The sequence below is a fragment of the Chelonoidis abingdonii genome, chromosome 1 (genome assembly GCF_003597395.2).
Source record: "Chelonoidis abingdonii isolate Lonesome George chromosome 1, CheloAbing_2.0, whole genome shotgun sequence".
NCBI classification, from domain to species: Eukaryota; Metazoa; Chordata; order Testudines; family Testudinidae; genus Chelonoidis; species Chelonoidis abingdonii.
Window position 1 is genome coordinate 88,721,659 of NC_133769.1, and position 12,157 is coordinate 88,733,815.

The 12,157-nt window shown below is 38.3% G+C and overlaps 1 protein-coding gene across 1 annotated transcript in view; it reads right to left on the reverse strand.

Annotated features, from left to right (window-relative positions):
* Positions 1-2,071: 2,071 nt before the first annotated feature.
* The window catches only part of LTA4H (leukotriene A4 hydrolase), a 31,959-nt gene continuing 21,873 nt past the window's right edge, over positions 2,072-12,157 (reverse strand). The window contains exons 10-19 of the mRNA XM_032788529.2: positions 10,495-10,565; positions 10,270-10,381; positions 8,222-8,366; positions 8,030-8,133; positions 7,545-7,615; positions 6,309-6,363; positions 5,279-5,374; positions 4,402-4,484; positions 3,160-3,264; positions 2,072-2,749 (exon numbers count right to left, since the gene is read on the reverse strand). Of these exons, the coding sequence (XP_032644420.1) occupies positions 2,617-2,749; positions 3,160-3,264; positions 4,402-4,484; positions 5,279-5,374; positions 6,309-6,363; positions 7,545-7,615; positions 8,030-8,133; positions 8,222-8,366; positions 10,270-10,381; positions 10,495-10,565 (975 nt within the window). The 3' untranslated portion in view covers positions 2,072-2,616. The remainder of the gene's footprint in view (positions 2,750-3,159; positions 3,265-4,401; positions 4,485-5,278; positions 5,375-6,308; positions 6,364-7,544; positions 7,616-8,029; positions 8,134-8,221; positions 8,367-10,269; positions 10,382-10,494; positions 10,566-12,157) is intronic.

Sequence of the window (12,157 nt, forward strand, 5' to 3'; positions counted from 1 at the left end):
TTGAAGGATCCTGACATCTCCAGTTTCATGCCTGTCCTGGGAGCATGAGTATGCGAGTGTGAATGTGATTCCCCCCACGGACTTTTGAGCTTAGCTATCAGTATAATAAACTTGCTGCTTTCTGCCAAACTCTGGTGGGTCATTAGTCCTCCCTAAGCTTATTAGCTGACCCAATTCTGGGTAACATTTACCACTTATGCTAAACGTTTCACTTTGTATGTAATCATGACAGTGATTACTTTTCCAGACCTGAAGAACTATGTAGCTCAAATACTTCTTTCACCAACACAAGCTGCTCCAATAAAAATTACCTCACCTGCTTTGTGTAAGATATACCAACACATTTACTCTACACATTACCTATTGCATCAGTGCTAGCATGAGGAAAGGCAGATATTTTCAAGCCATTAGGAAACTATTACAAATCACATTTAATTAGTATAGACTTGTAGGAATTTGTGGAAGAGAAAAATTTGAAGTCAATTTCCCATTATCTGTGGAATGTGACTAAATTAAATTCACTTGACGTTTCCTACAAGGAAAGTCAGTTACAAGCCAAACAATTTCAAAATTGTGTTAAAAAAATAGAAAACGTTTTTCACAAATCTGAAAAAAATATCCCTCACAGTTTAGGAAGAAAAATGGACTAAAAATGTACACTGTAGAAATCATATGGATCTACTTTCTATACCCATTTTCTAAGTTAAAGAAGCATGGAGATACAACACACTTGAGTTTACTAGTTGGAACAACAGTTTGGGCAAACTTCCCAAAGCCAGTGGTGATTCTCTAAACAACTGAGATCACTCGAGAGAGAGAAGCTTTTACTTTTTAGACAGCAACGCAAACAGCAGGTATCTGCAGTGAGGTAAGGCAGACTTCTCAAATCAAGATAGCATTTATTAGTCACCTGGAATATAGCATCTGCAAGTCTTAAGCTTACCTTTCCAGTGTTACCCTAAAGACAGACTCCTTCCCCTAATAGGTTAGAGTATACACTGGAAAAGGAAGAATCCTTTTCCAAATGGTATGGTCTCAATCAGACATTAATACTCTATGCTGAGTAGTAAGATGGGAAAGAGTGGCTCATTAAGGCTTTATCCACAGAAGACTATAATGATTTAGTGCAGTTCCCTCCAAAGGAAGCGCTTTCAGTTTGAGTGCCTTCTATCAAGTTAATTCAAAAGTTTCTAACTAGGACTTGAATAGATGATCAGGAACAGTAAACATGTATTCACCAAGGGCAAGTCATGCCTGACCAATCTGATTACCTTCTATGATGAGATAACTGGCTCTGAGGAAATGGGGAAAGCAGTGGATGTGATATACCTTGACTTTAGCAAAGCTTTTGATACAGTCTCCCACAGTATTCTTGCTAGCAAGTTAAATAAGTATGGGCTGGATGAATGGACTATAAGGTGGATAGAAAGCAAGCTAGATTGTCAGGCTCAGCAGGTAGTGATCAATGGCTCGATGGCTAGTTGGAAGCCGGTATCAAGCAGAGTGCCCCTAGACTTCATCGACTGCAACTTGAAACCATCACTCCTTGTTCTGTTATCTGCCACCACTGAAAACAGCTGAGCTCCACCCTCTTTGGTACCCCTCTTCACGTAGTTGAATGCTGCTATCAAACACTCCCTGAGCCAGCCAAGTAAAGTCAATGGGGCTACTCATGTGCTTAAATCCCTAACTGATTAAGGACCCATATCAAGACTGTTTACATAAAATACAGTGAACCAACAGAACACAGGACAAATTTTTTTTTTTAATTTAAATTGTTTTCAGCATTTTGATGTGTTTCAAAAAATTTTTTTAAACCATCTATGAAGCTGGCCACAATGCCGAAAAATTTAGTTCTGAAATTTCAGCTTGAAATATTGTGACCTTTTTGTCAAAAAACTGAATTTTGACAAGCAGCTCCAGCTGTTACTGTATGTAACTGTTGTAATGTATGTACTATAACTCATGTCATACTTTAACTCATGTTAATAAAACCATCCAAATATCAGGGGTGGAATGAGAAAACAAAATTGTTAGGCTACTAAAGTAATGTAGGCCACACAAGTAAAAACATAGGTTTCTACAACATGATTTATTCTAGAAATCAGAATATTTGAAGTCAGCAAGGAAAAGCTATTTATTATGACATTTTTATTGTTACTTTCTAGACTTGTTGATTGTACAAGACCTGACAAGTTGGCTGTTTTATTAAAAAGATTTTTTTTCCAAGTATTTAAAGACTCAGGACTTCAACTGTGTGTTGCTGCGTGAAAGCTTGTATGAAAAAAAAAAAAAAAAACTCATCCAAAATTTGTAAAAAAGCCCACACGACTGACAAACACAAATGCATCTCAGAAAAGACATCTTTTCCTTTAAGTACTTCATAATTTGGTTGTACTAGAGCCATTCATTCATCTCCCAAAGATTTATCAGTTTTCCAAAATTTCATTCGATGTACAAGACTGAAGTTTTTAAACTTCATCTTGAAGATCCATTTAAGCCAAATTCATGCCACAGTAGCAGAAAACAAAGTCAGGTAGATAATCAAGCATGCATGTTAGCACCATGTGCAGTTACAGTTCTGTTTTAGTAGTCTGCCATAACTTTTTAAAGAAATTAAACAGTCTGTCCTTGATCCACTTTCAAGTCTTTGGCCACCAGCATTGCAGCCACTGGGTGCATGCGCACTCTGTGCTGCATGAACGAGCTGACAGCTTGATCACGAGATTTCTCAAAGTTGTAGAGATCCCTGCAAAAAATTCCACAATATAAGCAGAAATAAGAAACTAGTCTAAATATGGATTTTCACCTGAAAGTTTTATTTTTATACTGAAGATTTTATATTAAGATTATCCTTTATATAATGGCTTTCCACTCTGCAATCTATGTTTGCTAGGTTTTTATGTTAAAAAATTGATACAATAAGAACTTCAATTTATCCTATAAATATAGAAATATTCATGTTCAAAGTGCTCTGGAAGTTCTATAGTTAGTCACTTCCTTTAGAAGGATGCAGATTTGATTATTTTTCTAACAAGTCTGCTCTAGTTCAAAGAGGAATTAATTCAAAGGAGTCCTATGGCCTGTGTTATACACGAGTGTCCACAATTTAAAAAAAAAAAAGAAAGTTCATTTGTAAGTTCTGCAGGTGAGACTTACCTAAACAAGGGACGAGTAAACTTCATCCTGCCTTGTTCTGTAGCCATTTTTAGAGCCAGAGGAATGGCTTCTTCCCACTTGGCTTGGATGCAGAGGCGTAACCATCTGAAAAATGTAGTTAAAGATGAATTTCACCTCCAAGTTGGCTGCCAATTTTTGTTTGTAGCGGTTTTCAAAATCTGTGATCTTCCACTACTAATATCCAATATGGTGTTCCCTACTTCCATCTTAAGAATGAAGAGGTCATGCTACCATACGTGCAACATGACATTCAGATACTAAGTACTTTAAGCTCATAATGAAGCTGAACTGGATTTCTGGGTTTCCCCACACTGACTTTTGCAATTATTTCTCTTATAACGATGTACAGATTAGTACTATGATAATGCCCAAAGGGCACCGTTGATTAGGGTGCTGTATGTTTGGGGGAAGTCACTACATAGTAGTAAGTGTCTATTTGCACAAGCTCATCTATTTTGTTATAAATGTAAAAATAAAGCAAAAGAAATAGAACTCCATATCATTATGTGAACTGGGAACTACACTAGCAACGTAAACAATAAGGTTTTGTCAATGGTAAATAGCAAAGGATTACTGTACATTGAGACAAGACAAAAATCCCTAACCATTAAAACACTTTGTGGCAAGTTTATTACAATGACGAACTAGGCAATTCTGCAAGTTTTTATAAGTTATAATATAATACCTCCCAATAATAAATATGCTTTTAGAGTTCCAACAACATAATTTGGGGTACAGACATCTTTTAAGGGTGTATAAATACAAGACATAAAGGAATTTATGGTAATAGGCGTAAACTAGAATTAATGGGAGGAAAGGAATATTTTCCTCTCATATTTTTCTTAAATTTCCATTTAAGTTTTAATAATTCTTTACTTTAAAGACAGCATGAACTCTGTGAGGAAAGGCACTTCTAAAGTTAAGTGGACAAAGTATTAGGACTTTTACTACAGGGAACAATCACACTGGCAGGGGAACAGACTAGATGATCTAGGTGTTATCGTTAATTGTGGATGCTCAGACTGAAATACATTTTCCCATTTCATCATTAATTAGTACATAGGAACACTGCACATGTAAAAATTACATTTACTAGGAGTCATTACTATTCACGTGTGTCCTATTACATTTTTGTAAAACAGAACTTCTCAGATTGTGTATAAGGTAGGATTTTCCTTTATCAAACACTTTTCATGAAGCAATTTCCATACTATTACTAACCTGAATCTTATTTCAGAATTGTTTACAGCATTGAAGTTATAAACTTCCTGCATTTGCTTTACATGTGACACTGGAAGTGGTGCCTAAAAAGAGAGTTGCAAAATTAGAAGAATGAGTAAGAGGTATATTTCAACTGATGTTCTCTGAGAGGAGGCAAGACCTAGAAAGAAGACTTTCACTACAAGGGAGAGAATATTTAACAAAAAACCAAAGGCTACTGGTAAGTGCTTGCATATTCTCTCCCTTTGCTCCACTCCACCTAATTAAGGAAGGGGCAAGGGATAATATGGTAGTTATTAAGGCTCTGTCTACACTAGCACTTTTGTTGGCTAAACTTTTGTCAGCCAGGGGGTGAAAAATAACCACTCCCCTGACCAACCTAAGTTTCACTGACAAAAGTGCTGGTCTGGACAGCACTTTGTTGGTGGGAGACACTCTCACTGCTCGGTGGGGGTGGTTTAAAATATAGAGCGGCTACACAGGAGACCAAGGTCTGTAGGATAGACATAGCCTAAGTCTGTGAAACTTCAGTACAGACCCAGTATCACTGAAGCACTCCAAACTGGTTACAATTTTATTCAAAGCTGTATCACACAATACATAAAAGCTAAATTCAAACACACACAATCACTTCTCAAATTTTGTTTATGCCTCCTTGACTGAAAGTCTCCTGATGTTACTCATCAAGTGAATAATCAAGGAAGAATGGGTTTTGGAGACCTCTTACTAGCTTTCCCAAAGAAAGCAAAATGATTTAAGTAGGATGAATAAGGATCTTCAGAAGTGTTGGGCAACGTTATGAGCTCCCTGGTTTTACAAAATAGATTTGTGCCTTTGCTTGCATTCTTAGGTCATAAGACTCCTAGCCTGCACTTACCTCCAGCAGCAACAGTGCCAGGAACTCAATCAACTGATGGGATGACAAATCCTTTAGATCTGCTGAGCTGAATGAGCCCAAATCACCTTCTTTGGCCTAAACAAGCAAATAAACACAACAAACACTTTATAATTGGCTTTTTCAGCAAAGACATCATCTGTCTGCTTTTGTTTATGGACACCTACATTTAATTTCAAGCTACTTCATGTAAAAATACTGCTTTTAGGGTTTAAGTTATGAGGTTACAGAAAACAAAAAAGAATCCAAAAATGGGAAAGCTATGGGGGTTGAGTGTTTTTTTTGTTTACGACTTTTAATTTCCTATTAAAGATAATGAAATAAAGTGAAAAATAAGTTGAAGAGGTTCTTATTAAAAAATTTAAAAAGTTGAGTACAACAATTGCAAAGTGTACTTTTTCATAAAAAGAATCTTTGGCATGAGGAGAACTAGGTTGAAGCAAATGCGCAGTAGGGCCAAAACACACCAAGTTGGCAAAAATAAGGATGCTACAGTCCCTGGAAAAACTAAAATGAAGTTACTATGAATGATCAATGATTTGTTGTAATTGGAGTTGCTTAATTTTACCAAGGAGTACATACTGCCTGCTTTATAAAGGAGGGGCAGTGTTAGTATGAACATATTAATCGGTAAAGGAGACTTACTTTCACATCTGTGCCTTATCAAAACAAATTTTGAAATTGCAGTCCTAAGGCATAGGGTAAAATATGCACAATGGGACTCCCCATTTGCACATTATCTGCATGCACTAGATAGTAGCTGTGTAAGTACTTAGTTTACATGTACAATGCATTCTCATATTTCAAGAAGTTGCAACACCTCTACAGACTCTTTTGGAAAGTTTAGCCTACGAAATAATGCAAAAATTCATGGCAGCATTTCCCTCACCAGACACTACTGTCTTTGGCCAGTGAGGATGATGTGAGCCCTTCCCTTATTATATAGGGCAAACAACTTGTCATAGTTAAAAAAAAATCTGTAAGATGTCTGCAGAATTTTTTAACAACTCACTTTGATCCATCTTTGGCTCAAGGCAACACAAGCATTTGATAGTGTCATATCGTATCTAATAAAGATGAAAAACAAAGGATTACATTTTTGAAATGTGAATAACTCCAAGTGCATTTGATGGGCACTGTAGCACAGGCTGTGTAAAGTGGCAAGATAACCTATAATTGGGCTTAGAAGGATTAGATTTTTATGGGTAAGTGTTGGTAAACAGATTTCACCATACACGAACAAACCAATGGAAATAATTTCCATCAATAACAATTGAAACTTACAGATAGGCCAAGTATGCAAAATGGTGTTTGAGAACTTATTAGAGTTAAAACTGGTGATTCAGATTTTTGAATGAGGCTTGTTACAAATGGACTAGCAAATGAGTAGTATGGTATGATTTGTAGATTTAGGAATATTTTATTTTGACATGTGATGTTGATAATTTGCATATAACAGTTTATAAGGCTTTAACTTTGAGAATCTCAAAGTGTCACTAAATAATTGTCTGATTCCTCCCATAATTTCCCACAACTGTGAAAATATAAATCAATAAAAATTGAAAAAAAATGCTTAAAACTCAACTTTCCACAACTGAAAATTTAAAAATCTAAAAACAAACCCATCAATATTATCTGTTGAAGTTATAAAAAATAAAATTAAAATTCTGCAAAGCCTATTTATAACGTAGGTGTGCAATGCAATATGTGGAAAATCTGCTACAATGAGAGTCGACACAGAAATGCATTTCCATGCTCTCCTTTTTCACAGTAACTCCACTCATCACGGTATGCGACTTGTGTTGTGAATATTGCTATTGCTCATTGATAGTCTCATACAGTACTAACTGCAGATGGAGTAATATCTTGTAGTCAATCTCAGAATGTAAACACATTCAGAAGTCGTACACTCTCCAGCTGGTTGGATAGTGGGGGGTGTGGGGGGAGGAGAGAAAAGGGCTGTTTCTTGCAGAGATTTCCACCGGGGGAATTACATTTAGAATTTTTTCCATTTTCTGTGGCAATTTTCCAAACAAAAAATGCCTTCCCCCAACTTCTCAGTTTGGAAAATTATCAGAATTCATATTCCTCCTCCTACACCCCCTGACTTCCAAACATTTTCAGAAAATAAGGTTTTGTAGAAGTTTTCTGACCAGCTCTAGTACAAGTTTTTCAAATAGTTAATTGATGTTTGGGAATAAACACACAAATTTTAGGCAAGACAGACAAGAGAAGAAAGCACAATTACGTTGGTTTTACTGGTGGCATGCCAGGGGTGTGCATCCATGCATTCCAGTCAACTTTGTTGAGAACATCCACCTACAAACAACACAGATTTTTATTCAGTTTACCATCTACATGTTTCTTCTCTAAAGAGTTTGAAATTTGAAAGTTAGTTCAAATCTTTTGTTTTGGTTTGTAAGAACAGCTTTATCTAAAGTGCTGATTCCTGTGTAGTTTACTTTTGAATACCTGTATTTTGAACACATGCACTGTAACCCAAACCTATGTTTGTAAGATTTTATGCTACATCTTGATAATATTCTCTGTATAGGAATGAGGGTGAAGAGGCATATAAGACCTCTCTTTTAAAAAGGCAGTAATACTTTATCAGCTTATTTTACTCTGACCATATGGAGTATCTTCAGCTTCCTGAGCTATGCCACAAGTAGAATACATTCTGCCAGTTTCACACAATTGTAGGATCTCAATTAGCCTAAAGCACCATCCAACCTTATCCTTGAAGTAGGAATACAAGAACTTCTTCCAATCTTCAGTCACAGCACTCTTATAGGCAAACTGCTGAATATAAGCCTTCAAGAAGCCAATGAAGACATCTAAGTTAAAAAAAGTATATCAATTAACAAAGCCAAAGTTTGAAAGCAAAATAAAAATCCTATTTAAAATAGAACTATTAATGCTCACCTGGTCCTCCAAGAAGCTGTTCAAGGTGGAAAAGCAAAGCAAAGCCTTTCTCATATGGAACAGTAGAATATGCAACATCAGGGTCTACTTCATTTAGCTTTGGGATCAGGTTAGTGAAAGGGCTTGTGTCTCCAAGTGTATTTATCTGTAACAATATTATACATAAATACTCACCCAGAAAGGCTCCATAATTCACACTGATTTGCAGCCATCTTATACAGTTATCTTCCATCCAAGACCAAGATTACCATGCTTTGGTGCACATGGCTCTAGCTCAGGGGTGGGCAAACTTTCTGGGCTGAGGGCCACATCTGGGTGGGGAAATTGTATGCAGGGCCAGGGCAGGCGGTTGCGGTGCGGTGTGCAGGAAGGGGCTCAGGGTAAAGGATTGGGGCAAAGGAGGGGTGCAAGGTGCAGCAGGGAGGTCAGGGCAGGGGGTTGGGGTGCAGGGTGTACAAGGGGGCTCAGGGCAGGGAGTTGGGGTACAGGAGGGGTGCACAGTGCAGGCAGGGGGCTTAGGGAAGGGAGTTGGGAGGCAGGGTACAGGCTCCCTGCATGCCTGCCCTGTCCCCGACCCTGCGCCGCTCCTGGAAGCACTGCAGCCCCCAGGGAGGAGGATGGCAAGGGCTCTGCATGCGCTGCCCTTGCCACGCCTCCAAGTACCTCCCCCAAAGCTCCCATTGGCCATGGTTGCCCGTTCCTGGCCAATGGGAGCTGTGGGGGGTGGTGGCTGGAGGCAAGGGCCCAGGGGCCGCAGGGACGTTGGGCAAACCGCTGCTGAAAGTGGCACAGGGCCCGCGGCGCCACAGGGGGGAATACTGCGGGCTGGATCCAAAGCCCCGAGGGGCTGGATCCAAAGCCTGCAAGATGTAGTTTGCCCACCCCTGCTCTAGCTCATCCCACTTGCTGAAGTTCCTGAATTAGTACAGACTACCAGCCCACTTTTTCACCTTAGGGCTGGTCTACACTACAAAAGGCTTTGTCGGTATAGCTATACTGGCAAAGTCCCCTAGTGAAAACTCAGCTTATACTAGTTAAAAAAAAAAAAAAAGAGTCCTTTTGCCAGTACAGCTAACCCATCTCCCTGAACATCATATGCTAAACTGTCTGCATAGCTGTGTTAGTTGGGGGTGGGATAGTAACATTCTTAACTGACATAGCTATGCTGGCCTTTTGATCATGCTCCCATGTTTTGTTTGTTCACATGGCAACAGCCTCTTTCCCCATACTGAAATCATACACAGTTTATTTAGTGCTTCAAAAAAACAGAAGTTACCACTGACAGGATGAACAACAAAACTATTAATCCTAAAGGGGTGAGACATTTCTTTTGGGAGACTCTGGAGGAAGGGGAAAAATAGACAATTTGTCTCTGGCTTAACTTCTTAAAAAGTCTTTGAAAATGCAACTACCATGACTATTTAAATTCTCCTCCTAGAGACAGAAACCAAGTATCAGGATTCCTGATCTTCAACACTCAGTTTGGTACAGTGTGGAACACCTAGGCTTTGTTGTGTATTTCAGTTCTCAGACATTTCAGTTGCTTGTATCACACTTTGGAACGTCTGAAATTTGAGAAGGGTGGTCTTGGCTATGGCTATCACAAAAAGGCAACTTTTAGCTGCTCAGTGGTACGCTAATTGCTTTAAAGGGTTTTAAAAAGCATACACTCTTGCAATATGTCCTGTACATTAAGGGTTCACTGTTATTCACTAGCTGTTGCAATATTCAGGAGTAGTTCAGGATGAAATTCAGCCTTTCAGAAGATCCTGCAATCTTTAAAAGATCCCTGAGACTTAAGGACTTTTTGAAAATGTTACCATCATCTGTAATCTAGCAGAGTCATGTTTATATTGAACAATATAACTTGTTGGTTCATAAACAAACCTGAGAGAACATTGGTACTCAACTACCAATGCAAAGATTTTCAGGAGTATTACTATTATCGTTTTCTGCTGCATATTTCAGGGAAACATTACGACAACTTAATTTTTATGAGTCATGTTTAAACATAAACATACAAAAAACTTCTACCAAAACTAGTTTACCGTATTTTGCAATTCTCTCCAACCTCCCAAAGCTTGGAAGTGCCTGAACTGTTCACCAAACAGCCGTCCCCCAATTCTACGTTCCAAGTAAACTGTGTGTCCCTCATTTAGCCTAGAGAATTATCAAGAATATTAATTCATGTGAGATGGCAAAATCATTTCCTCAGAACTTCTATATGGTAGATAAGAGCCAATTTTTTGTAGTGCACTCAGTATTACACCTACCAAAAATGCTCCCATGTTTTGTTTGTCACCAAGTTTCCTGTCCAGCTATGAGAGATTTCATGGGCAATAACCTAAAACAAACAAACAAACAAAATAACCCATCCCATGTCAGAAGTAGATTTAATTAGATTACCCCAGAGAATATACTGTCAAATCCCAAGGGGTGGAGAGGGGGCGGAAGGTAAGAGAGGCAGCAGCAGGAATCACAATGAGTTAACTATTATACATTCAAAGCGGATTGCCATTTATTGTAAGTAAGCCTCTGGATATCAGATTCACTCTGGTGTTACAATATCCCACACCACGCATCCTGTGAAAAAGTAGTTTTCAAATTGTGGTCTGTGAACAAAAGAGCCTTCCCTGGTTGACCGCACTGATCTGGTTGGTCACACAGTGCCAGCTCTTCTTGTTTTCAACTGCTAAATCACATTAAAAGAAAGATTATTTAAGGTGTTTAGTGCTTTCCTGATAATACTTTTCCAGATAAGCAAATGCTGTACTGCAGGGATGTTATTTCATTACAAATGGGAGGAGATATGATTCATGAGATCATGAATAGAATGGGGAAGCATACGAGATACTAAAAATGTGGTCCACTTTGAAAATTTTAGAACTGCTGTTGCAAGGCATTACAATATTATGTTCATTTAAGGGACTATATTACTCTACTGGAAAGATTTAATAATTAGATGAAATCCCAACCAGACGACTCCTCTCTCCAGACAAACATTAAAATATAACTAGGACACGCACTGAAGTACAATTTCCAATTAAAAAATTGTGCACCAACTTATTGCAACCAGTTTTAGTGGCTAGATACCAGAGAAAAAGGTCACCAATAAATAGTGTTAGCATAGGACCCTGAAGAATCCCACCTTTTCCTCCAGAATCAATTTAGCTACACTTTTTAACATGGCTTTACCAGTGGGTTGGCTATTCCTAACTCAAATATGTGGGATTTATTTAGAACTAAAACTGCTCCCCTTTAACATTCTTGTGATTAATTATCTGTAGCCCACAATTCTTAAATGGGGTCAGAGACAGAAGCTTTCAACTTTTCTGCCTCATATCTGACTAAACTGTATCAATAGAAGCATACATGTTAGTGTGGCCCAGAAAGAAGACCAACTTAGAACAGTGGCTGGGAGTTCAGTATAGTAGTAATGTAGATTTCTCAGAAGATGTAGTGTTATTGTGGCTGTGAACTTTCAAAGGCTTTAAATGGCTGAGCTGTAGATTTTATTCAAGGGTTCTCAGGACATATTTTTGGTGGCCTCAGAGTGCAGCCACCAACTCTTGCTGGCGGCAGCTCTCACACTTTTTCTGAAAAATACTTAAATTAGTTTTAGGAAAAACAAATAAATATGTACATATGCACATCCATATCATTGTAATTTATTTATTTAATTAATTTATTTATTCCTACCTAATATCACATTTCACAGATTTAACAACAAACATACAAGTATCATGTTTTACAGCAGACTTGCTCAGCTCTGCCAAGCCTGGGGACAAATTAAGCCCTGGATGGGAGGCTGGGGGAGACAGTGGGAGCGGGGTTGGGGATAGAGCCTGAAACTCCATGGCCAGAGCCTGCCACTCCCACCACTCCAGGTCTGAAAGCCAAAGCCTGAGCCCCACCAGCCCTGGGAAAGTGGGAAAC